Here is a 27,800-nt window from a genome sequence, read left to right on the forward strand (position 1 = left end):
AGGCTGACATGTCAGCCTTTTACTACATGTGTGCACGGACGGTACAGCCTTTTTGGAGAATTAATGACTAGTGCTGATCGAGCATGCTCGGCCGAACACCAGTTCGGCTCAAGCATCGCGATGCTCGGCACATCACGGTGTTCGGCCGAATACTGCGTGTGCTCGAGCGCGTGGCTCAAGTCTCCTCCCCTAATGTTTGTTGGCTATGCAGCTAATAAACGTGCAGCTAAGTACTGCCACTCACTTTATTGCCACTACACTGGCATTACAGTGATTGGCTGACTGGAACGCGTCATCGGGTGCTATAAAGCACCCGATGACACGTGGTTCGGCCAGTCTTAGTCAGGGAGAACTGTGCTGTAGAAGGGACAGATAGTGTAGGGAATTTAATTTTACTTTGTTAGGCAGGATTGGTGTTAGGGACCCAAAAGTCATTTTAAGGACTATTGTTGCATTTGGCAGCAATATATATTTTTAGCGCAATCTGCGCTAAATTGTGTTCGATTAGAGATCCAAAAGTCCTTTTAAGGACTATTGTTGTATCTGGCAGCAATATATATTTTTAGCGCAACCTGCGATAAAATAGCTTGCAATTGTTTGGCCGCTGCAGACAGCAACATTATCTGCACTACATCTCCTGTATAACGTTTGCGCATCCTAAAAATCTCTGTGCCATCCAGTGTACTTTTTCGGTAGATGCTGTGGACAGTGACATTACCTGCACTACATCTCCTGTATAATGTTTGCGCATCCTAAAAATATCTGTGACATCCAGAGTACTTTTTACATAGGAACTGCGGACAGCGACATTATCTGCGCTACATCTCCTGTATAATGTTTGCACATCCCAGATAGCTGTGACATTCCCTGTAATTTCTTATTAGCCGCTGGTGACAGCAGCAACATTAACTGTGTTACATCTCCTGTATAACGTTTGCGCATCATAAATATCAGTGATATTCCCTGTCATTTTTTATTAGCCGCTGGTGACAGCAACAACATTACCTGCGCTACATCTCCTCCTTTATTTGCTCATACACTTACAAAACCTGCGCTAGTGTACGTGTGACATACTTGCAAGCATATATACAATTTAATATGCAGAAGACTAGCAGTAAGGGACGGGGAAGTGGCCGTGCTGCTGATGGTGCACACAGAGGCCGTGGCCCTGGGCGAGGTGAAACTGTGCCTGCTGCCAGAGCACAAGAAACACACTCATCCGTGATACCTAGCTTCATGTCCCAGTTTGCAGGGTGGTGCAGGACACCACTCTCGAAGTCACACCAGTGCGACCAGGTGGTCAGTTGGATTGCAACAGATAATGCTTCCAGTCGGTTAAGCACCACCCTGTCTTACACAAAGTCCAGTCTCAGTAGCCCACCTTCCTCCCACCATGGAGAGTCTTGCCAAACAAGTGATCCCACACTTAGATATTCCAAGGGGCTCTTTTCATCGCCATTCCTTGATTTGGGCCCAGTGGCGGATTATAATTGGGGCATTTTGGTCTGTACCGCCAGGCCCGTCATCGCTGGAGGGCCCAACACTGACCCAAACACCCACAAACTACAGCAGGGCATGGGAGCACATAGTTCCCTGCCCTGCTGCCTATCACCGCCATAGGCTTAAAGCCTAGTAGGCCTGAGGCCTATGTGGTGGTAAAAGCCCGATGTGCGTGTTGAAGTCATCCCTCAGGGGCGCGTGCAGAGCTATTACCATTCCGGACACAGGTAAGTATTAGCCTTTTTTTTCCTTGTTTTTTTGTGTGTGTGCTAACTTTGGGGGACAGAGGAGGACATATTACTACAGGGACAAGGGGGGGGGGGGGAATGTTTCCATGGGGAAAATTATTACATTGGGGGCAGTTTGGGGCAAGATTACTTAATGAAGGGCAGTGTGGGGGCAAATTACTTAATAAAAGGCAGTGTGGGGGAAAATTACTTAATGGGGGCAATGTGGGGGCATACTAATTAATGAAGGGCAGTGTGGGGGCACATTACTTAATTGGGGGCAGTGTGGGTGCAAATTACTTAATTGGGGGCAGTGTGGGGGCAAATTGCTTAATTAAAGGCAGTGTGGGGGCAAATTATTTAATGGGGTCAGTGTGGGGGCACATTACTTAATGAAGGTCAGTGTGGGTGCAAATTACTTAATTGGGGGCAGTGTGGGGGCAAATTACTTAATGAAGGGCAGTGAGGGGGCAAATTACTTAATGGGTGTCAATGTGGGGGCACATTACTTAATGAAGGGCAGTGTGGGTGCAAATTACTTAATTGGGGTAAGTGTTGGGGCACATTACTTAATGGATGGCAGTGTCGAGGCATATATGGGGCAGTGTGGGGGAAATGACTATATGGGGCAGTGTGGGGGAAATTATTATATGGGGGTAGTGTGGGGGAAATTACTATATGGAGCAGTGTGGGGTAAATTACTATATGAGGGCAGTGTGGGCGAAATTACTATTTGCGGGCAGTGTGGGGGTAATTACTATATGGGGGCAGTGTGGGGGAAATAACTATATGGGGCCGTGTCGGGGAAATTACTATATGGGGGTAGTGTGGTGGCGTTGCTATTAGGGGACATTATTTTTGGGGAGACTATACAGGCATTATTACCTGGAGCACAATATTATTACTGGGGGCACTCTAGGGGACATTATAATTGCTGTAGACACTATAGGGACCTTTGGGGTATTTATCAAACTAGTGTAAAGTAGAACTGAGTTAGTTTCCCATAGCAACAGATTTGACCTTTCATTTTTGACAGCTCCTTTGGAAAATGAAAGGGGGAATCTGATTGATTGCTATGGGCACCTAAGCTAGTTCTACTTTACACCAGTTTGATATCTGACCCCAATTATGAGAACTCTAACGTGTCTGTGTAACAAACTCTTTAGAGATAAGATGCGGCTGAAAGAATTTGTCATGGCGTTCTGGGTCAACCAGAGGAGAAGAGGAAAGAGAAAGTCTACATGACAGGAGATGTCACTGGATGTAACAGGTATGTGATGTTGTATTCTCCCATATGTAGAGCTGGATCACTACTGTGACCTGCGTCTCATCTTCTCCTCCAAGTCTTTTTTTATCATAATCATATGTATTTTAAATTTGGCAATAAAAGTTTTAATTTGTCACCTGCAGTCCTATGTAACATCCCAAATAACAGGGATAACTTTCTGTGTGAAGATAATGTAGTAGATGTTCCATGAAATCCAATGTAACACCCCACATAACACAATAGTTCACTGTGTTATGTGCGGTGTTACATAGGACTGCAGGTAACATCTATGACATCTGTACTCAGAGAGTTATGAGATGGTGGGGGTCTGACTTCTGGCATCCCCGCCAATCAGCTGCTTGAGGAGACTGCGATGTCCCAGTGAGCGCCACAGCTTCTTTGCGCCTTACCAAGCACAGCGCTGTCCATTTGATAGCACTGTGCTTGGTACTAAAGGTCAGCCCCAATCACTCAGATGGGACAGAGCTGCGCAAAGACCATGTCAATTATGTCATATAGCCTAGTAAGAGACTGTGGTACTTAGGACGCACCGCAGCCTCTTCATACAGAAGAGGGGGGGGGCCCAAGTTGGGTAGACAGCACCGGGCCTATCATGCACTTAATCCGCCCCTGTTTGGGCCTCTAGCCAAGCCCGCTTAAAGAGGGACATGAGGAGATCGTGTGCACTGATGCCAAAACTCTTGAGCATCCACAGTCACAAGAAGATGACGGTGGGGAACGGCAATTAGTGTTTCACGAGGTGGATAATGATGATGAGAAACAGTTGCTAATAAGTCAACGGCAATTAGTGTCTCAAGAGGTTGATGATGAGGATGAGACACAGTTGTCAATAAGTGAGGTTGTTGTTAGGTCAACAAGTATAAGGATGACCAGAGTGAGGAAGTGGAAGAGAAGGTGGTGGACAAATAAATCACTGACCCAACCTGGGAAGCTGGCAAGCCGAAATGATGATAGCAGTAAAGAGGGAGAGGGATCTGCAGCACCGCAACAGGCTGGAAGAGGCTGTGGGGTGGCCAAAGGGAGAAGGCGGGCGACACCAAACAGGCCTGCAACTGTTCCCCGGAGCACCTCCTTGCGGCAATCTCCCATGTTCCGCAGTCTGGTGCTTTTTTGAGGAAAGCCTGGACGATAAAAGAATTGTCATTTGCAACCTATTCTGTACCAAAATGAGCAGGGGCATGAACACTAGCAACCTCACCACTATCAGCATGATCCGCCACAAGGCATCAAAGCACCCTAATAGGTGGGCCGAACGCCTGGGTCCACAATCAGTGTCTGCGGGTCACACCACTGCCTCCTCTTCCCCTATGTTACATGCTGGCTAGCACATCCACTTCTGTGTCCCAGCGCAGCGTACAGATGTCCATACCCCAGGCCTTTGAACGAAAGCGTAAATACCCAGCCACCCACCCACAGGCCATAGCACTGAATGCGCACCTTTTCAAATTGCTGGCCCTGGAAATGTTGACACTGAGGCTTTCCGCAGCCTGATGACTGCGGCGGTCCCTCGTTACTCAGTCCCCAGCCGCCACTATTTTTCCTGGTGTGCCATCCCCGCCTTACACCAGCATGTGTCCCTTAACATCACCCGTGCCCTGACCAACGCAGTTTGGGAAGGTCCACTTAACGACTGACACCTGGACAAGTGCTTGTGGCCAGGGATGCTACATTTCCCTGACGGAACACTGGTTAAACGTTGTGGAGGCCAGGAGTGAGTCGTACTCTGGGATTGCACAGGTGCTATTGACGCCAAGGATTGCAGGCCCGACTTCTATCAGGATTTCCGCCACCACCTCCAATAGTTGCTGCAACTCCCCTTCTCCTCCTCCACCTCCTCCTCCACTTCCACCTCTGAATTCTCTTCTTGCAGCACCAGTCAGCCATCAGTCAGTAGCTGGAAGCAGTGTAGCACTGCAGTGGGGAAGAGGCAACAGGCCATGCTGAAACTATTATGTTTAGGTGACAAACAGCACACCGCCGCAGAGCTGTGGCAGGGTATAAGGGACCAGACTGAGCTGTGGCTCTCGCCACTCAACCTAGAACCAGGCATGGTTGTGTCTGATAACGGCCGTAACTCGGTGGCGGCTTTGGAGCTCGCCAAGCTCACACACATCCCATGCCTAGCCCACATGTTCAAATTAGTGGTTCAGTGATTTTTCAAAACCTACCCCAGTTTCCCTGAGCTACTTTGAAGGTGCGCCGCGTATGTGCCCATTTCCGTAAGTCTTTTACAGCTGCCGCCGGTCTGGCAATGCAGCAGCAGCGATTGCAATTGCCAGCTCACTGACTGTTGTGCGACGTGAGCACGTGCTGGAGCTCCATGTTACACATGTTGACCAGGCTTTGTGAGCAGCAGAGGGCAGTAGTGGAATACCATCTGCAATATGGTCGTCGCCTTTCCAGTTAGCTTCTGCTCTTCACAAGTGACGAGTGAGCATTGATGTCTGACCTCTGTGAGGTTTTACGCAACTTTGAGGAATCAACACAGGTGGTGAGCGGCGATGCCGCTATTATCAGCATAACCATCCCACTTCTGTGTCTACTGTAACGCTCACTGCACACAATGAAGGAGGACGCTTTGCTTGCGGAAGAGGTGGAAATGGGGAAAGACAGTACACAGGGTGATAGCCAGACCAACTTCCGTTCATCTTCTCAGCGTGAATTGGATGATGATGTGGAGGACGAGCAAGGGACAGTTGCCTCCGCTAAAGAGGGTACTACCCACAGCGGGTTTATTCCATCTGTTCAACAAGGATGGGCCAAAGAGGAGGAAGAGAATGAGGAGATTGAGAGTCATCCTCCTGATGAGGACAGCAAAGTCTTGTATGTTGGGACTCTGGCACACATGGCAGACTTTATGTTATGCTGCCTTTCCCGTGACCCTCACGTTACACGCATTTTGGCCTGCTCTCCCTGCATTCATTGGAAGCAATCTACACCTCCTGATTCTCTGCTGTCTTTTGTGCAGAAAAACCACTGATTTCTGTATAAATTGATTGTGCCAGTTCAGTGTGTTTTGCAGGGTAAGAGTGGCTGAAAGTTTCCTGACCTTTTTCAGGATGTCTTGCTGTTGGATGGAAGACTTCAGGTACCGCTTTAAAACATGATTAAAGAAATCTGCCATGCAGGGCAGATGGGTCAGCCCTCCTTGACGCAGCACCAACATGATGTTTTTTCTGTTATCGGTGACCATGGTTCCAATCTTCAGTTGGCGAGGAGACAGCTAGGATTCGATTTCCTCTTGAAATACATGCAACTGTTCCCCGGAGCACCTCCTTGTGGCAATCTCCCTTGACAAGGGGTAGATGTTCCGCAGTCTGGTGCTTTTTTGAGGAAAGGCTGGACGATAAAAGAATCGTCATTTGCAACCTATTCTGTACCAAAATGAGCAGGGGCATGAACACTAGCAACCTCAACACGATTACTGGTTGTTCACTTTTCTCGGCCCCCACTATAAAGAGAACTTCTCATCTCTCATTCCTGTGGCGAAGAGGACTAGCAAAATGGTGGAATACCAGAAGGTCCTTGTGGAAAAATTGCTCCAAAAATTTCCAGCTGACAATGTTGGCAGCAGAGTATGTAGTTCCTTGGGCAACCAAGGAGGGAAGACGAGGGGAACACAGAGCAGTTCATACAGAGGCAACACTCTTCAAGGCCTGGGACAGTTGTATGACACCCCGCCAGCAACCTCACCCTGATGCACGGCCTAGTGTCATAAGGAGAGAAAAGTTTTGGAAGATGGTGAAGGAGTACGTAGCAGACCGTGTCAGCGTCCTCAATGATCCCTCTGTGCCTTAAAACTATTGGGTGTCCAAGCTGGACACGTGGCACGAACTGGCGCTCTATGCCTTGGAGGTGCTGGCCTGTCCTGCCGCAAGCGTTTTGTCAGAGAGGGTATTTAGTGCTGCTGGGGGCATAATAACTGATAAGCGCATCTGACTGTCAACTTAAAAAGCTAACAGGTTGACTCTTATCAAAATGAACAAGGCCTGGATTGCCCTTGACTTCTCTACTCCACCAGAGGAAAGCGGCTGAACATAAAGGTACTTTAAATGTGGCTTTTATGGTGTATTGAATACACTATATTCCCATGCACCCCTTCCACCACAAAAAAGGGTATATGGTTCAATCTTCCTTTTCTTGTACTCCTCCTCCATCACATCAACATGCTTATTAGGCTACCCTTATGTTTTAGAGGGTCAGCTCAGCAGCAGGCCCTCAACCATCATTTTTTCGATGGTCAGCTCAGCAGCATGCCCTCAACCATCATTTTTTCGATGGTCAGCTCAGCAGCATGCCCTCAACCATCATTTTTTCGATGGTCAGCTCAGCAGCAGGCCCTCAACCATGTTTTTTTGAAGGATAGCTCAGAAGCAGGCCCTCACCTGTAATGTTTTAGAGAGTCAGCTCATCAGCAGACCCTCAACCATAATTTTTTCGATGGTCAGCTCAGCAGCAGGCCCTCAACAATCATTTTTTCGATGTTCAGCCCAGTAGGAGCCCCTCAACCATAATTTTTTCGATGGTCAGCACAGCAGCATGCCCTCAACCATCATTTTTTCGATGGTCAGCTCAGCAGCAGGCCCTCAACCATGATTTTTTTGAAGGATAGCTCAGAAGCAGGCCCTCACCTGTAATGTTTTAGAGAGTCAGCTCATCAGCAGACCCACAACCATAATTTTTTCGATGGTCAGCTCAGCAGCAGGCCCTCAATCATAATTTTTTTGATGGATAGCTCAGCAGCAGGCACTCACCCCTAATGTTTTAGAGATTCAGCTCCGCAGCAGACCCTCAACCATTATTCTTTCGATGGTCAGATCAGCAGCAGGCCTTCGCCCACAATTTTTTTCATGGTAGGATCAGCAGCAGGCCCTTGCCCCTAATGTTTTAGATGGTCAGCTTAGCAGCAGACCTTCACCCCTAATGTTTTAGATGGTCATATCAGCAGCAGGCCCTCACCCCTAATGTTTTAGAGGGTCACCAGCAGGCCATCAGTCATAATTTTTCAAGGGTGTATATGATGATCTTCTTTATGTATAACAAATTATGTATTGGAGTGCCGATTCCTTGTAATTTTTAGCAGCCGCAATTTCACCCTAATTAGACAATCAAGGATTAAAAAATTTCTTATGTATAAAAGAATGTGAACCCCTGAAAATCTGTAGTGTCAGACTGCAATTTCACCCGAATAACAGAATCAAGGATTAATGGAATTACTTATTTGTACAAGAATGCAAACAAAACAAACTAAAATCAGTAGTATTAGAACCCCAATTAGTGCAGCAAGGTGTAATAGAATAGCCCCTATTAGGCTACTTTCACACTAGTGTTTTTGTTGGATGTGGCAGGGTCCGGCAAAAACACTTCCGTTACTGATAATACAACCATCTGCATCCGTCATGAACGGATCCTGTTGTAGTATCTTTAACATACCCAAGACGGATCCGTCATGAACTCCATTGAAAGTCAATGGGGGACGGATCAGTTTTCTAGATTATGTCAAAGAAAACGGATCCGTCCCCATTGACTTGCATTGTGGGTCATGACGAATCTGTTTTGCTCCTCATCCCATGACGGAATTTTGGAGCATTCCGTTCAGTTACGTTTTGTCCCCTTTTTGTCCCCTGAAGTTTTTTTCCAGTATTGAGACCCTATGATGGATCTCAATACTGGAAAATAGTAACGCTAGTGTGAAAGTAGCCTTAGCCAAACTTTACACAGTTCAATTGGCCCCTGCTCTCTCCCAATCGTTTGGATAATGCCACCCTATTATATCCCGACACTATCTCTAAGCTGTCCTTGAAATTGTCAATAGCAATATTTTGTGAATAAAGTCTTTCCTAATCACTGTCCCTAGTGCCTGTAACGTCTCTCTCTGCACTAAGTTCACTGGAAAATGGCAGAGACCACGCAGGAGAAGACTTTTTATAGGGCTGTGACATCACAGGAGCTATCTGCTGATTGGCTGGCTACATGGCATTGTGGGTGATCCCTTGTTCCCGGGCTTCTTACTTCCCCTTTTTAACATGTGCAGCAGCCATTTTAGAATATATCAAATTCGTTATCACGAAGCACAAGGAAATTCGACTTTGTGACTTCAATTCGCTCAACTCTAAATGCATTTATTAACTTCAAGTAGGAATAATTGAAAAGTAGCACAGCATAGAGTTAGATCAAAAGATTCTCCATAAATGTTATCTCAAAGCGAGGTGATACAGTAGAACATATTTAAAGGAGTATTTCCATCTAAGAAATGTATGGCATATCCACAGAATGTAGTCCATTTTTATTACACATGTTTTTCTGTCTCCCAAGAGTGTGGGGGCTCCCTTCCTTCCCCTACAGGTATCTGTATTACTTATGAATACTACGATTATGGAAGGTATTAGCGCCCTGAATGCATAAACATGAGAATGTTCACATCAGTTTTTTTTTAGATGTTCTAATAAAATGTCCTCCAGAATGTGAGTTCCTCAAATCCCTACCTAACAATAAAAGGACTGAGATCTGATTATATGCATTTCTGGATGATCTTCAAATTTCACTAGTCTGATATTATAGCAGTCACACTGAAGGTTTTTTCAAATCTGCAGCATATCCTGTCATCTGCAGAAATGCCATCGATTTTCATTGCAGATTTTATATCAATGCTATGCAAAGCATGAAATTCCTGGCTATGTCCTCATGAAATACACAATGAAATCTACATTAAATTTTTAACTCATCAACTGTATAATATTTTTCCTGCGTGAATCTGCACTTATAGACCTAGAGTTGCACTAGCAACCAAATAATTCTCTTGATGATGTGGCAAAAGAAGGACCCCTTCTCCATACACACACCACACAAACAATACACATGCACACATATAACATAGTGGCATGTAGGATGCTGAATAATTTCCTTTTAAATTATTATTTTAAATGTATTTAAATGTGGGTGATATAGGAATTACGAGAAACACTGATGCAGTATACGGGCCTCTTCGCACATTTTTGCTCTTGGTGGTTTTGGGCCAAAAAACCAAAAAAAAATGACTTAATCAGCATTTTTGTTAAGTTTTTAGAGATGTTGTTGACCATATAGTGTGTTTTATCACATGCCAACATTCAGCACATGCATTTTTTGAAAGGTGCAACAGAAAAAACAATGGTGGTGTAATGGGCACTGGTTGTGGACACACTGTGCCAACCAACCATTTTGGCTTTGGGATAGACCTAAAAGTTTTATCCTGGTTGTCCCCTGATAATCACCCTTTAAATACTATGCAGATATCTGGACTTCACTGCAGGGAAGGCACCAGACCGCTATATATTGGAATAGTTCAAGGGTGGTTGACTGATGACCCATGGGGATCAGAGACACCAACGCATGGCATAGAGAGAACAGACAATAGATTTAGACAGGAAACAGGCAGAGGACAGGGCTGGCAGACTTTGTGCAAATCTATGAAATAATCCAAAGGTCAGGGCAGGCAGCATAGGATCAGGATGATGAACAGGTACAGGTGAGGAAATAGGAAGACAACCAGGTAATAGCATTTTTGCAGATTCTAGCTAGCTAGAAAGAGACCTACCAAGACGATTGCTCAGGCAAGGACTGGCAAGGAAGGAGCAAGGTGTATATATAGGAGCAGTTGATTCACAATTGAACACAGCCATGCAGCGGCTCACAGAGCAGGAGAAAATTAACCCTAGCAGGCTAAAGACAGAGATACAACGAATACAAGCCCTAATTCACATACAGGAAGCTGGCACTTACACATAGGACAGCAGCAGCCGTGAACAACCAATGTAACGAGTGGTCTGTGTTAGAATAACTCTAGGCAATGAGATAAAAACCACCAGGCTGACATTTGATAAAAATGCTATGGACCCAAAAATTGCACCTCAAGGATGAAAAAACAGCACTGCAAAAGTTTCAAATTGTAATATAGACTTCCATATAGCATCTGGAACTGTTGATTTTAACCTTTGAAAAAGTGCACAAAACTCCAGGACAAAAACAAAAAACAAAAGCCCTAACAAATGCCAGAAAAAAAATCTATGGGAGAGATTTATCAAAACTTGTGTAAATAAAAATGGTTTAGTTGCCCATAGCTTCTCTGATATAATGAAAGGTGGAATCTGATTGATTGCTATGGGCAACTAAATCAGTTTTCCTTTACAACAGTTGATTAATCTCCCCCTATGTGTGAAACCAGGCTAAAGGAACATGTTACATTCTGATATAGGCTATGCAGCCCAAAAAGCAGCAAAACCAAAAACATTTATGTGACAGCAAAGTATTTTTCAAGCTGTTTATTAACGTTTTTTTCGGTGTTAATAAACACAAAATTGGATTCAAGACTGGGAGTACTGCGGTTTTTCATCTATTGTTTTGGCTACCAAGGGGCCTTCAGGTCGGGGCCTGGCACTGAGAGCACCGCCGCCATTTTACACAGAAATCGACTAACAAGTGGTGCTGTCCTGTCTTCACTTTGACGAGTAAATTGCAGAACAGTCACAAACAACTTACAGTCGCAGGTAACTTGCATTGTGGTCTATGATGGTAAAGTCGTGGGTGACCTGCGATCTGGGGCCGAAATCCAATAGCCTGGGATTGATTATCTGCGACTGTCGTGTCACATTCCCAGCATGTTGCTTATCACATCACAACTAATTGACAGTCAATGCAACATTGTGATTTTCATGTCATGCGACACATGTTGCCGTTTGTACCATCATGTCAATGAAAGCATCTGTATAGAAGGCTGATACCTTAGACAGGAACTGGTGTCACTGTACAGTGTGAAATAGACACAGCTAATTGCATTGACTGTTCTTAGGGCAAGCATTTCTTAAGACATGAGACAATGTTAGATCCGTCAGTTTTACCTTTTTCTTTATAACAAGTGTTTGTAATAATAAAAATTATCTTCTAGTTCCATACAGTATAATACATATCAATTATATATTTCTAGATTATAATCTTTATATTATTACATGGTATTGCCTGTTTGCAATGGCTCTAAGGATTCCCAGAGGAGGTGATTCACTTATGATCTATAAAGATTACTTTATCCTAATCATTGACTCACTTGTACAGATATATAGAACATAAAGTGATTTCTCTAGGAAAACGAGCAGGCAACGTAAAGGTCAGGCCATCAACCGAAGTTCATTAATATCTACAGAAATCAAACAAAGTATTGAAGAGGATTTTATATATGTGGAATAACAGACATACTTATAAAAATGGGATTTACAAAGAAAAGTATACAGCCAGTCAGTTTGGGAAAAATGACATATTGAACATTAATCAAATAACTCGTGAAGACGATGGCACTATGATTGTGCAGTCTGGATCCCCGGTTCCTGCCCACACTGCTACAAAACCACAGGAAGTCTGTACCAATAGTCTAAGGACTACAGAGCAGTATGTCAGGTAATTCAACAGATGAAGCAAGAATTGAATGCACCACATAAAACACTATTTTTATAGTTAAGATTTTTTGGTCTTTCATTATTAATTCCACATATTCTGCTTTTGCAGAGACTTTGTACAAGGCATGTACTAGAATGTGTAAGGTAATAAAGCAAACAGGGCCCCATCATACACTGCTGGGAACAAAGATGTTCAAACATGTGTGGCTATCTACTTTCATTTCTATGGGACTTTCAAAAATAACTGAGTAAGTCCCACAGCAGTACATGGAAAAAGCAATGCTAGTGCGGCTTCCTATTCATTCCAGGTTTTTGACATAGAAGTGAGTCCCAGGGGTGGTCTGCATCTATCAAACATCCTGTAAATATGCCATAAATATTCAAATAGGACAACCCTTTAACCCACTACTGACCCTGATTCACTATTAAACCAAGCACAATGTAGTTCTGGTTGAGCTTAATGTAATGATATCTTGATATCTTCCATGTATTAATCAATTGCTTCATTATGGAGAATAATGCAAATGAGCATTTACCTGCACCACCAAGGAAAAGCCCAATTCACTCAATGGAACCCTTGCTCTTTCTGCTTCCACTGCCAGCCCCTTCCTTTCCTTCTTGATTGTCAGGGCCAGGTTTCTCATCAGGCCCTGCTACCAAAGAAATGGAGGGAGGGGCTGACAGATGCACACAGTGACTTGGGCCTGTCCCTGGTGTAGTGAATAAACATACTTGAATGAAGCAACAGATCGCTAGGTAAAATGTATTATTACATTCAGCTGAGCTAGTCCTACAAACCATTGTGCCTAGTTTATTAGTGAATTTCATGATTAGAGATTCACTTGAATCTCTTGAGGACAGAGCGATTTTCCATTTTTGCAGTTAAAATTTTTACTCCTAGCCTTCTCGAAGCCACGACTTTTTAATATTTCCATTCACAAGCTTGTTTTTTGTGGTTTTGTTGTACTTTATAATGGCACTATTTATATTGCATATAATGTAGTGGGAAGCTGAAATTTTTTTTGGGGGTTTTGTTTGTGGAGGCCCCAAAACATTGGGAAATAGCAAAGAGAATGCACAAATCGCGCTGGAGTATAACAATGGCTGAGTGCGGCTGGTATACCTCTCTACTTTGGCCAAGGTACGATATGGACAAGTCCTGTGGGATCCATGCCTGGTTTATTTTAATGAACGTGAGCTTGTCCATGTTCACTGTGGACAGGCGGATATGCCTGTCTGTAATCACCCCCCTGCTGTGCTAAACACACACCTCCAAGGCGTAAAGGGCAAGCTCAGGCCATATGCCCAATTTGGAGACCCAGAAGTTAAACGGGGCAGACCCATCAGTCAGTTTATGCAGACATGTGGACACATACTGTTCCACCATGTTGCTGAAACGCTGCCTCCTGCTAAGATGGTCAGTATCAGATGGTGGTGCTGTATATTATGGCGTGCAGACAAAGCTTTTCCACATTTTGGCCATGCCAATTATCCCTTCTGAGGTGCAGACGCTGCCCCTGCTGCATTGGCGACTTCCTCCTCCTCTGCCATCTCCTTCTCGTGCTTCCACTGAGCCCCCGCTGTCAGGTGGGAATGCCATCAGTAGCGCCTCTACCAGCGTTTTTTTGTACTTGCGCATCTTCTGTTCATGCTCCAGTGACGGAAGTAAGGACGGCATGTTGTCATTGTAGCAGGGATCCAGCCGGGTGGCCACCCAGTAATCAGCACCAGTTAGAATATGGGCAACTCAGCAGTCGTTGCGCAGGCACTGCAGCATATGGCCGCTCATGTGTGCCAGGCTGTCCAGACGCAACGACAAACTGTCCTCAGTGGGAGATGTATCGTCTGTATCGTCTGTATCCCCCCAGGCACACTCCAGTGATGCCCGTGAACTGATTTGCGTGCCACTCTGCTGTGAACAGGGACCCTCCTCCTCCGCCTCATCTTCCAAAACTGTGCCATGGCTGGACAGTTGGGTATCTGGCTGCTGTTGGTGCAGGAACCCACCCTTGGAGCCACCTCTGGATGACTGGCCTGATAACTGTGGGGATGACCCCTGTTCCTCCTCCTCTTCCTCCTGTGCCACATTCTAATCCATCAGCACCTGAAGTGTTTTTTCAAGGAGACATAGAAGTGGTATAGTAAGGTTGATGATGGCGTCATCACCGCTGGCCATGTTGGTGGAGAACTTGAAACAGCACAACAAGGCACACAAGTCTCGCATGGAGGCCCACTTGTTGGTGGTGAAATGTTGCTGTTCCACATAGCGACTCCCCCGTGCGCGCCCCGCAACTGAAACTCCACTATCACCTGCTGCTGTTTGCACAGTCTCTCCAGCATGTGCAAGGTGGAGTTCCGCCCTGTGGGTACATCGCATATGAGGCGGTGAACGGAAAGGCCAAAGTTAGGCTGCAGACAAGCGAGCAGAAGCAGGATGGGAAAGCTAAAAGCGCGCACAGACGGCTCTCACTTTCTGCAGCAGCTCTGACATATCGTGTTAGATCTTAAGCCACCTCTGCGCCACCAAGTTTAGCACATGCACCAGGCAAGGGATGTATGTCCAATCAGCTAGCCCCAGAGCTCCTATGAGATTTCGCCTGTTGTCACACTCCATCATGCTGGGCTTGCGGCTCAGTGGCATAAACCACCTATTGGTCTGTTCTTCCATGCCTGTCCACAGCTCCTGCGTGGTGTGTGATCTTCCCCCAAACATATGAGTTTCAGGACAGCCTGCTATCATTTCCCCCGGCTATGCTGAAGTTGGTGGTGCAGGTGTTGCACTGACGTGATGAGGATGCAGTAGAGGAGGAACCAGAGGAGGAAGCGGAGTAGAAGGAGGAGGCAACAGGAAGAACTGAGAAATGTCCAGCAATCCTCGGTGGTGGTAGGACATGTGCCAAACCGCTGTCCGCCTCAGGCCCAGCCGCCACTACATTTACGCAGTGGGAAGTTAGGGAGAAATAACTTCCCTGCCCGTACTTACTGGTCCATGTGTCGGTGGTTATGTGGACCTTGCCACTGATTTTTTCTGCCCCTTGTTCATGCAGGGCAGGGATAGCCCTCCTTGAAAAGTAGTTGCGGCTGGGAACCACATACCGTGGGACAGCTGGCATCAGTACATTTGTCCGTCTCCACCAGACAGAATGGCAGCATTTCAAAGACCAGCAGTTTTTAAATGCTGGCATTCGGGGCCAGGGCTCATGGGTGGGTAGGTGGGTACTTCTTCTTTCTCTCCAGTGTTTGTGGGATGGACAACTGAACACTTCAATGGGACAGTGTGGATATGCTGGTGGTGGGGCTACGACATCCTCTGTTTGCAGGGGTGACTGGTGACCCTGTTGCTCCAGAGAGGGAGGAAGAGGCCAAGACCACAGCAGAAGAGGGAGCAGGAGGAGCCTCTGAACTTTTGTGGTTTTTGAGGTGTCTACTTAAGGTTTTTGAGGTGTCTACAGCTTTTGCACCCTGCTCCTGGCTGGTGCTGCGTGCCCCCCTCTTCTTCCTTTGAACTGAAAATGTCACTGGTATGACCTGGATGCCATGTGAGATCTACGACCTCATCATCCTCCCCATCGTCTTCCACCCACTCCTCACCCCTGCCCTCCTGGCTGGTCTGCACACTGCAGAAAGCAGTATCCTTGGTTTCATCATCAGAGACATGCTACGGTGGTTGTCCCATGTCCTCATCCTCAAACATAAGTGGTTGGGTATCAGTGCATTTAATCTCTGTCACTTCTGGGGCAGGGCTAGGTGGATGGCCCACAAAAATCCTGCCAGCAGAGTCATCAAAAAGCATAAGTGACTGCTACATGACTTGGGGCTCAGACTGCTTGGCTGATGTGTGAAAGGTGAGGTGGAAGACAGATGCCCATGGGACGCCAGTGCCAACTTTGCGCTTTCAGTAGTGTACCAGGTGGAAGACAATGTGAAAGAACTGAAGGCACTCTTGGCCATCCAGTTTACTACCGCCTCTACATGTTCTGGCCTCACCATTCTAAGAGTGGTATTCGGGCCTACAAAATGCCACATAACGCCCTGTTGCCTGCGTGCACTAGAGGAAAGTGTTTCATTTGGGTGTGTAGCCAGCACAGAATGACAACATCCTCTCCCTGCAGCAGGAGCTCCCCCACCGCCACCACCAGCAACACCATGGCCGCGTCCCCTAGTTGATGCTCTCCTCATTCTGTTACAGTCACCCACTAAAATTTCCTGACAGACGAGGTGTTTGGAAAAAAAAAAAAAAAAGGTAGGGCACACCTACCCAATTAAACAGCTGAATAACTATTATATATCCCTTTGGCGGTGGCAAGTACATTGTATTTTAAACCACAAAAAAAAATGTAGGACACACTGACCCAATTAACCAGCTGAATAACTATTATATATCACCTTTGACAGTGGCAAGTAAAGTTTTTTTCTCCCCAAAAAATAGGTATGTCTCACCTACACAAATACCAGACTGATTAACTATTATACTTCCCTGTAACTGCTGCAAAGGAGTAGGATTGCACCAAAAGAAAAATGGCAACAGGTCACCCTCAGACTGAACAGCACGATTAAGTATGGTATTTCTGTCTCACTGGTGCAAAGGAGCTTTATTGCACCCATCAATAATAACTATAGGTCACCAGCACACTTTTTTTTAAAACTAATAAAAGCCCTACACCAGTTAGAGCAGAATGGTGGCACCCCATGTGATCCAGCATTTATGCATGCATGGTCACATGGTGCGCCGGCCAATCACAGCCATGCCAATACAAGGCATGACTGTGATGGCTTTCAGGTGCCCACAGCTTAATCGTTTGTTGATTAGCTGTGCTGCAGCCTTTCAACAAGCTTTATTTAAAGTATGAACAATGAAGCCGGACACAGACTTTGTCGCCAAAATCCAAGTTCGAGTTTGGTACATGGACACCCAAATGTCCGGTACGGACCCTAACGTGTTGGTCTGGGTTCGCTCATCCCTACCTTTAACCACTTCCCATCTGGGCCATTTGCCCCCTTCCTGACCAGGCCTAATTTTGCAAAACTGACATATCTCACTTTATGTGGTAATAACTTTGAAACGCCTTTATTTATCCAAGTCATTCAGAGATTGTTTTCTCGTGACACATTGTACTTCATAATAGTCATAAATTGGAGTCAAAATATTTCACCTTTTATTTATGAAAAAATCCCAAATTTACCCAAAAATTTTAAAAAATTAGCAATTTTCAAAATTTCAATTTCTCTGCTTTTAAAACAGAAAGTGATACCTCATAAAATATTTATTACTTAACATTCCCCATATGTCTACTTTATGTTGGCATCATTTTGGAAATGTCATTGTATTGTTTTAGGACGTTAGAAGGCTTAGAAGTTTAGAAGCAATTCTTAAAATTTTTAAGAAAATTGCCAAAACCCACTTTTTAAGGACCAGTTCAGGTCTGAAGTCACTTTGTGGGGCTTACATAGTGGATACCCCCATAAATGACCCCATTGTAGAAACTACACCTCTCAAGGTATTCAAAACCGATTTTACAAACTTTGTTAACCCTTTAGGCGTTCCACAAGAATTAAAGGAAAATGGAGATCAAATTTTAAAATTTCACTTTTTGGGCAGATTTTCCATTTTAATCCAATTTTTTCTTTAACACATCGATGGTTAACAGCCAAACAAAACTCAATATTTATTACCCAGATTCTGCGGTTTACAGAAACACCCCACATGTGGTCATAAACTGCTGTATGGGCACAAGGCAGGGCACAGAAGAAAAGGAACTCCATATGGTTTTTAGATGCCATGTCCCATTTGAAGCCCCCTGATGCACCCTTACAGTAGAAACTCCCAAGAAGTGACCCCATTTTGGAAACTAGGGGATAAGGTGCCAGTTTTAATAGTACTATTTTTGGGTACATATGATTTTTTGATCATTCATTATAACACTTTATGGGGCAAGGTGACCAAAAAATGTGTTGTTTTAGCACAGTTTCTATTTATTTATTTTTACAGCGTTCACCTGAGGGGTTCAGTCAAGTGACATTTTTATAGAGCAGATTGTTACGGACGTGGCGAAACCTAATATGTATACTTTTTCTCATTTGCTAAAGTTGTACGCAATAATAGCATTTTTTAAACAAAAAAATGATGTTTTAATGTGTCCATGTTCTGAGAGCTATAGTTTTTTTTATTTTTTGAGAGATTTTATTATGTAGGGGCTCATGCGGGATGAGGTGACTGTTTTATTGGTACCATTTTGTGGGACATACGCGTTTTTGATCACTTGGTGCTGCACCTTTTGTGATGTAAGGTGACAAAAAATTTTTTTTACGGTGTTCACCCGAGGGGTTAGGTCATGTGATATTTTTATAGAGCTGTTTTTTACGGACGTGGCGATACCTAATATGTATACTTTTATTTGTTTCACTTTAGCACAATAATAGCATTTTTGAAACCCAAAAAATGATGTTTTAGTGTCTCCATGTTCTAAGAGCTATAGTTTTTTTATTTTTTGAGAGATTTTCTTATGTATGGGGCTCATTTTTTGCGGGATGAGGTGACGGTTTTATTGGTACCATTTTGTGGGACATACGCATTTTTGATCACTTGGTGTTGCACCTTTTGTGATGTAAGGAAACTTGCTTGTTTTGACACTTTTTTTTTTTTGACGGTGTTCACCCGAGGGGTTAGGTCATGTGATATTTTTATAGAGCTGGTTTTTACAGACGTGGCAATACCAAATATGTCTATTTTATTTTATTTTTTCTATTTTTAACATTTTTTTTATTCCTTACTTGGGGACTTTTTTTTTTTTTTACATGGGAAACTTTTTTTTATTTTATTTTTTTCAACCCTTTATTTATTTTTTTATTTTACACTTTTCGTCCCCCATAAGGTCATACAAGACCTCTGGGGGACATTTACTTCACTTTTTCTTTTTTTTTTTCACTGTTGATTTCTCCTGTAACTGGGGCTGACATAGTAGCCCCAGTTACAGGAAAAATACACCCCCCCAGAGAGGCTGTACAGCGGGCAACCCGATCAGCAGCTGCACGATTAGCGTGCAGCTGCAGTTTCTGAAAGGACATTTTAAAACGTCCATTCTGAAATAGAGATCCACCCATAGGACGTTTATATCCTATGGGCGGACAGAAAGTGGTTAAGGACTTGAACATGCAATCGCTTGTCCCATAGACTGCAATTAATTACCACTACAGACTATGGTAAAAGGCAGAGAGGATCCAGCATGCATGTGGAACCTGTACTCTCTAAATTTTATGGTGGCCATTGTGGCACATAACAGGTAGTATTTAGTGTTAGATCGCCTTGAGGTTTGGCAGACGGACCCAAATAATTTTGTACAAAATGTATTTGCCAAGAATCTAAAATTTTCTAAATAAGTGTAGCAGAATATGAGCTGGAGGTGTGGCTGACTCCAGTTAGTCTTGCACTCCTGACTAGCCTGTCTGCCCCATAGGCTGATTTTAATTAGTGCAAGTATAAAGCTGTAGCTTGCTCTCCCTGTACTCATTGAAAGCCTTTTGGCACCAGGAGAGGTATAGAGTGGGCTTGGCATGCATGTTGGTAGCTCCATTCCCTGGATTTAATGGAGGCCATTATGCCACCAAAAATTGTAAAAGGCAGAGTGGACCCAGCATGGCACATAACAGGTAGTATTTAGTGTTAGGTTCCAGTCTTACAGAGATCACCTTGACGTTTGGCAGACGGACCCAAATTATTTTGTACAAAATGTATATGACAAGAATCCAAATTTTACAAAAGAGTAGCATTAGCACCAGAATATTTTCTATAACTATGGCATTATTGTACATAATTTGGTTTGCAGAGTGCTGTTGCATTGTATTTTTTTTCTTCTTCATGTTTCTAGCCATGGGAGCGTGCACCTGCGAATTGGGATGTGCTGACTGACCCCCTGTTTTTCTTGCTGTGGAACATTAAATACGTTCCTACAGAGCCCTTCAACAGGCAAGTCTCCTTAGGAACTGTTGCTGTAGTGGCCTCGGATCAGAGGGACCAAAGCTACCACAGGGAAAAAATGTCTCCCTCAATCACGGTGACGGGGAGCCATTCAGGTTCCCAGAGTGCAATGCTCCTGTGAAAATCTGCCTCAGGTTAAATGTTATTAGCTGCAGGTGTCTGCTGTGTAAAACAGCAGAAAACCGGTGACTATGGTGCCCGCTCCAGAGCCGGCACCATCTTTAAAGTATGGGAATCCACCATGCATGTACAAGGAACACAAAACTTAGAAATGTATGCAAAAATTTTCTTAAAAATTGCTTGCCTTAGAATCCTTCAGAAAATGCTGTAGACTGAGCACCAGTGAGATCAACTTTCTTTCTTTTTTTTTTCTAGCATTGATTTCTAGGTTTCATGTTCCTTTAAAGGGCTGGTCATATATGAACATTTATGGCACCTCCATAAGACTGGATTAATGTTAAGTGTGTGCTTTCAAAATGATATCAATAGTTATAAATTTAGACATAGTTATACATTATACTTAGATAAACGCTCCCATGCACAAATCCAGTTTAAAAAATGATTTCAGTTTTTTTAACACCTGAAAAGAGTTTTAAAGAGGTTTTCCATTTCCTTACAAGTGATGGCTCATGCTCAGGAGAGGTCATCAATATCTGATTGGCAGGATCTGACACCCAGCAGCCCCTCCAATCAGCTCAGGATCTGACACCCAGCAGCCCCTCCAATCAGCTGTATTGCAGTAGTAAGGAGCTAGGAGTCAGCACCGGAACTATGCAGCTTCATCCAGGGGACAGGGTTGGTTACTCTAGCACTGCTTTTATTGAAGTTAGTGGAAGCACTGCTGTAGTTACCAGCTCCATTCACTGCACAATAGACAGTGCAATGTAGTTCCTGCACGGACTTTGGGCTCGGGAGGTACTGCAGAACAGCTGATCAGGGGAGGGGGTGTGAAGTGTTGGACCCCCCCCAATCAGATACTGATGACTTATAGACAGGCCATTACTTGTAAATGAATGGACAGCCTATTTAAAGTGGATCTGTCAGATCTCGTCTTCTAGAGAGAGGGAGACATTAGCCTTTGAGATGTATAGTTTTTTACGATTTGATTCAGTATTTTCATCTAATGCTGTTTACATATTGTCAACACTTTACTCCTGCCCATACTTTCCGATTGACCACTTCTCTTCTAGGAATGTGCATACAAGGTGAGCTGTCAATTATTTACTACATATGCACATAAGAAAGAGTGTAAAATGTTCCTTTATATAAAGAATAAATTATTATATTGGCTGTTAGTGCTCTCATCCAATATACAGGGTGGGCCATTTATATGGATTCACCTTAAATAAAATGGGAATGGTTGGTGATATTAACTTCCTGTTTGTGGCACATTAGTATATGTGAGGGGGAAACTTTTCAAGATGGGTGGTGACCATGGCGGCCATTTTGAAGTCGGACATTTTGAATCCAACTTTAGTTTTTTCAATAGGAAGAGGGTCATGTGACACATCAAACTTATTAGGAATTTCACAAGAAAAACAATGGTGTTAACGTAACTTTATTCTTTCATGAGTTATTTACAAGTTTCTGACCACTTATAAAATGTGTTCAATGTGCTGCCCATTGTGTTGGATTGTCAACCCTCTTCTCCAACTCTTCACACACTGATAGCAACACCGCAGGAGAAATGCTAGCACAGGCTTCCAGTATCCATAGTTTCAGGTGCTGCACATCTCGTATCTTCACAGCATAGACAAATACCTTCAGATGACCCCAAAGATAAAAGTCTAAGGGGGTCAGATCGGGAGACCTTGGGGGCCATTCAACTGGCCCACGACAATCCAATCCACTTTCCAGGAAACTGTTCATCTAGGAATGCTCGGACCTGACACCCATAATGTGGTGGTGCACCATCTTGCTGGAAAAACTCAGGGAACGTGCCAGCTTCAGTGCATAAAGAGGGAAACACATCATCAGTGTGTGAAGAGTGAGAGAAGAGGGTTGCATTGACAATCCAACACAATGGGCAGCACATTGAACACATTTTATAAGTGGTCAGAAACTTGTAAATAACTCATGAAAGAATAAAGTTACGTTAAAACCAAGCACACTATTGTTTTTCTTGTGAAATTCCCAATAAGTTTGATGTATCACATGACCCTCTTCCTATTGAAAAAACAAAAGTTGGATTAAAAATGTCCGACTTCAAAATGGCTGCCATGGTCGCCACCTATCTTGAAAAGTTTCCCCCCTCACATATACTAAGGTGCCACAAACAGGAAGTTAATATCACCAACCATTCCCATTTTATTAAGGTGTATCAATATAAATGGCCCACCATGTATATTGCTGATCTGTACAGAAAAGATGTAGGCTTGCACTAATTTGGTAACTTTTCCTGACCAAACATGTCCATTAAAATCTATAGCTTCTTGAAAAACATGGATGCCAACTGTCTGGAACTCAATTTTTAGTGGGATAGGACAAAGTGGCCCACCTTCTATTGATTGGGACACAAAGCACAAAAAACACAAAACATGGTACAGAAATGGACACAACATAGATATTGTCATGGTTGACAAGTGGATTGTTTTTTTCACACATGGAAAAGGACACCGACATATGAATAAAGACGAATAACAAATAAAAGTGAAACTTGAGTCAGGAAAAATCCCCTGATTAATTCTTTGATAGCACTATGATACATATAAATTGATTCAACGGCACTACATGAGTGCTCTAATAAAAACAGAGACTGATATGAGTGATGACAATTTATGCACAGCACTACAGAACACGTGGGTGCTAAGTCGGCCACGGAAATGAGAGTAAATTGACATTTGTGTAGTGTTAGAATTAAAGGCAGATTTTCTGTAACTGGAAATCAGTTCTATTCACTTAATAGGTGCTTATAGAAATTCATAGGCTTGCCACCAACCCTATTTAAATGAATGGAACTGATTTGTTTTCACAGAAATGTGTGAAGGCCCCCTTAAAGATCATAGCGGCAATGAAAAGCCACAAAAGCTAAAACAAATTAAAAAAAATTGTTGCATCAGGATTCTTGGCTTGTATTTGAACCTTAGTTATGTTTCTATCCATATTCTTTCAGTTTCTGCTGCACCTGCACGATAAGCAGGAAGGGTGTTTGGCACTGGCAGTTTAGAATAAGAAAACTGACTTTTTAAAGTTAAAAATAGACTATCTGGCGAGGCATTGAAGTCTTACCTGGAGGTTTTTGTAGAGGATAATTGCACCGTGATCGTTGTCTGACTGGATCATTGGATAATTTGGTAGTGGCACTCAGCACATCATAACAGGTATGTACATGATTAAACTTACTACTCAATGCATACTACAGCTATAAAACTAATAAGCTATATATATTTCCAGTGATGAAAGAGATTTACATGATTTTGCTAGATACAATTCAGGTAACTAATTTGAATATGTCACCACCAATTTTCAATATATTTTATTTAACTAATTATATTAGTTATATTACATTGTGAATGTGATAGATTTATATAATTTCAGTATTAAAACTCCACATTTGTAAAATACTTTTATTTATGTATTTATTTTGTCGAACATGGTACTATCAATACTTTATATCACCAGTTAAGCTTTAGAGTTTTAACATGGATAGTTTTAACAGTAAATGTGTTGATATGGCTTGGTATCATTATAATTGGTACAATTCCATCACTCATGGTGTAGAATTTTTTTATTTTCCTTTGTTTCTTTTTTTACCATTTATTAATTTACTGTGATTGTTGTGAAGATTATTTTTGTTAATTTCAGCTCATAAACTTGTTTTTATTGTTTATAAATAACTATCAATCAATAAAACATATTTTCTGATAATTGCTATAAAGCATTACATTGTTACAAATGCCTTGCAAATTCACCAATAAAAAAAAATTGTGCAGTAAAATAAATGTACGGTAATTCAATATTCAGTACTGTCAACATAACATAAATCTGTTAAGAAACAGAAGATTGCCCAAAAAACCAGATTATGAGGCATCTATGAAGAAAATATGTCTACTAACAATGAATCTTGTGTTAGCACTTTATTTTATAGATTCTCTAACATGACAATTAGTCATAATTAGTCAACAATTAGTAATATAGTTTTCTATGACAAATATATAACGTTTATAGTGTTTAATGCAAAGTACCTATTAAGTCCTGTTAATGCTGGAATAAACTCATTCTACTCTGTATCTATATTTATTACGGTACATTTTAGCTGTTACTGACCTAGGCTAATATAAGCACGTGAGCGTTTTAACTGAACATGATTGATTTTCAATTGTTAAATTTGAATTGATAAGTTGAAATACAATGTAAAGCTAAATTGAAATCACTTTTGCTCTCAGCACTGGTAACCTCTAATTAATGAATTATTTTATATTTCTGAACATGATTTATGAAGATCGTATAATTGCATTAAACATAATGTTACTAAAAGTTATCAAAAGCCCTAGCTTTATATTTTATGTACCAGACTTCCTTCTATTTTATACAATAACACCCTTCAGTTTTTTGCTAAGAAAATCATCACTGTGTAAGGACGCCAACATGAAGAAATTTGGAACAGGCACAAAACTTTTGGTGATTGGTAAGTACAGTATAGTTTACTAGAAGCAAACACATCTAGTGACATTCAGGTCACACTTTCACAGGTTTCATTGTCTTACCGATATCACATTCATACAAAATTGTGCACATAAATAATAAAGCCATGTGTGACAAATTAGAATAATATAATTCTTAATTCTGTCATCTCTATATACTTTTTTCATAACACAGCAGTCTGATTACTAAATGTACTAAGTCAAATTAAAAAAATACATATATTTTCTACCTAGTAGCAGGATCATTTTATCTCCTCATTCCTGGTAACAAATATGGATCCGATTAACACCAGTATTGCGAAAATTAATAAATAGTAAAAAAAATAAAAACAAGATAATGATAATTTGCCTTACTATTAGTAATAAATTAAAATATGTATCAGGCTACCAGCAATGATGCGGCCCTGGCAACGGAATCTCCATGCGGTTCATCGCTAATCACGGGATAGCATCTGTACTTGTCGGGTCATACATGTTATTTGAAACTAATGCATGTGCAGGTGCTATTTGACAATTATGGTCATAATTCCACAATTAGCATGAGCTAATTCAAATATTAACATTTTGTATGTATATATATATATATATATATATATATATATATATGGCACAATACATATTTAAAACCAGATTGGTTCTATGAAGGACATGAGTTTGTGATTGCAGAACACTTATTTGGTTTTCATCCACTTATACCCTTTATTTGATAGATTCAGTTAAATGTTTTTACTTTCTAAAGATCAGTTTTACCACTGGTGGCAGTAAAATTGCAGGATTACAGTAATCTCAATGAAAAAAACAACAACAAATGATCTTCATATTTTTTGCGATGGTTGCAAAAACGTTTGTGTAATTTTACTTTGTATTCAGCCAATTTTTGAAAATGGTGGAATTAGTATTTTATTAAAGTATATCATTAGCCATTATGTCCTGGTATCCAACATGTTCATGAGAAACGTTATTGCTAACCACTGGGAACCCAGTTAACAATTCAATAGTTTATGACATTTAATAATAATCAGCTTATGAAACTGTCAGGCTGATTATTATTGAGTAATATTATATTATTCTGAGCAACAAACTATAATTTGGAACCACTTTAAATATTTTAATATAATAATTTGTTCAGTGAGTAATGTAGAACCTCTTTTAAATGGCAGAATTGATAATATTATTATTTGAAGGAAGTGTTATTTAGGTTATTCTCAAGGGTAACATTTAACTCCTTAAGAACTGGCATATTTTGCACCTTAAGGACCTTTTTTTTTTTTTTTTTTTTTCCCCATTGTTTTATTTCAAGGGCCATATTATTTTTCCATCAATGTAACTTAATCCTTAGAGGACATTACGATTCTCCATTTTTGCGCTTTCCTTTTTCACTCCCCACCTTCCCAGAGCCATAACCTTTTTATTTTTCCTTTCACATAGCCTTATGAGGGCATATTTCTTGTGGGACAAATTGTATTTTCTAATGGCACCATTTAATATTGTGTATGATGTAGTGAGGAACTGAAAAAAAATATCAAAATGGAGTGGAATTGGAAAAAAACAACAACTCAATTCTGCCACAGTTTTATTTATTTTCTTTTTTTACTGCATACCCTATACAGTAAAATTCACTTGTTACCTTCATTCTCCAGGTCAGTATGATTATAACAATACCACACTTGTATAGTTTTTCTTGCATTTTAATACTGAAAAAACCTTGAAAAAATATATTTTTTTATTTTCAATACCATATTCTGACCCCTATAACTTTATTCTAGTTATGTGTACATAGATATATGAGGGTTCATTTTTTGCAGGGTCATCTGTACTTACAAAGTGATACTATTTTGAAGTGTGTGTGACTTTTTGATAACTTTTTATGATTTTTTTCCATTACACCAATTGCTGTATGGGATAAATATTGTTATCTTTTAATAGTATGGGTGTTTTTTGATGCAGTGATACCTATTTTCATTTATTTTGATTTAGAAAAAAGGGGCATTTTTTATTCTTCTTTACTTTTTTTTGTCACCCTAGGTGACTATAACTGGCAATCATCAGATGGCAAGTTGTATTTTTCAGTGGTAACATTTTGTGGTGCAAATAATTTATTGATTTATTTAATAAGTATAGTTTTTTTTTTATTGGATTACTTTTTGTGTCAACTCATTTTGAGACCCATAACTTTTTAAATTGATGCAAATATATGAGAGCTTTGATTTCATAGCTCAGGTTGGAGTTTTTATTAGTACTATTTTATGGTACATATATTCATTTATTTTATTATATTCTTTGCGGAGAATGAAAAAACAGACATTTTTCTTATTTTGTTTTTGACCATGTGACAAAAACAAAAAGTTTATTTTATCACGATTGTGGCAGTACCAAATGTGTATTTTTTATGGTGATCTATTTTAAAAATCTTTTATTTAAAAAAAGAAAGACATGTTTATTTTATTTTTGGCAGGAGAGGAGACATTAAGTATTATTATTTTTACTCAATTTTATTTTATTTAACCTTTGTCATAGAGTCATACCCCATAGGGTATTTGAAAGAATACTTCACTGCTTCTAAAATGCATATAGAATATATGTAGAGGAGATTTGCTAAGATATATGTGTCAGAATTCTGCCATAATTTACTATAAAAAAATGTTTTGAATCACATTTATAATGTGTTTTAAGCTTTTTTAGTGCATCGGTTGACAAATGGTATAGTTTAAATAGAAAGAGACGTGGAAAAGGGGTGTAGCT

At 41.6% G+C, this 27,800-nt stretch overlaps 1 protein-coding gene across 1 annotated transcript in view; it reads left to right on the forward strand.

The window, feature by feature from the left end:
• Nucleotides 1-27,800, forward strand: part of LOC122939383 (immunoglobulin kappa light chain-like) — a 49,883-nt gene that overhangs the window by 16,628 nt on the left and 5,455 nt on the right. Inside the window, exon 3 of the mRNA XM_044295451.1 lies at nt 24,963-25,042. Within this exon, the coding sequence (XP_044151386.1) occupies nt 24,963-25,042 (80 nt within the window). The remainder of the gene's footprint in view (nt 1-24,962; nt 25,043-27,800) is intronic.

This window comes from Bufo gargarizans, chromosome 5 (assembly GCF_014858855.1).
Source record: "Bufo gargarizans isolate SCDJY-AF-19 chromosome 5, ASM1485885v1, whole genome shotgun sequence".
Classification (NCBI taxonomy): domain Eukaryota; kingdom Metazoa; phylum Chordata; class Amphibia; order Anura; family Bufonidae; genus Bufo; species Bufo gargarizans.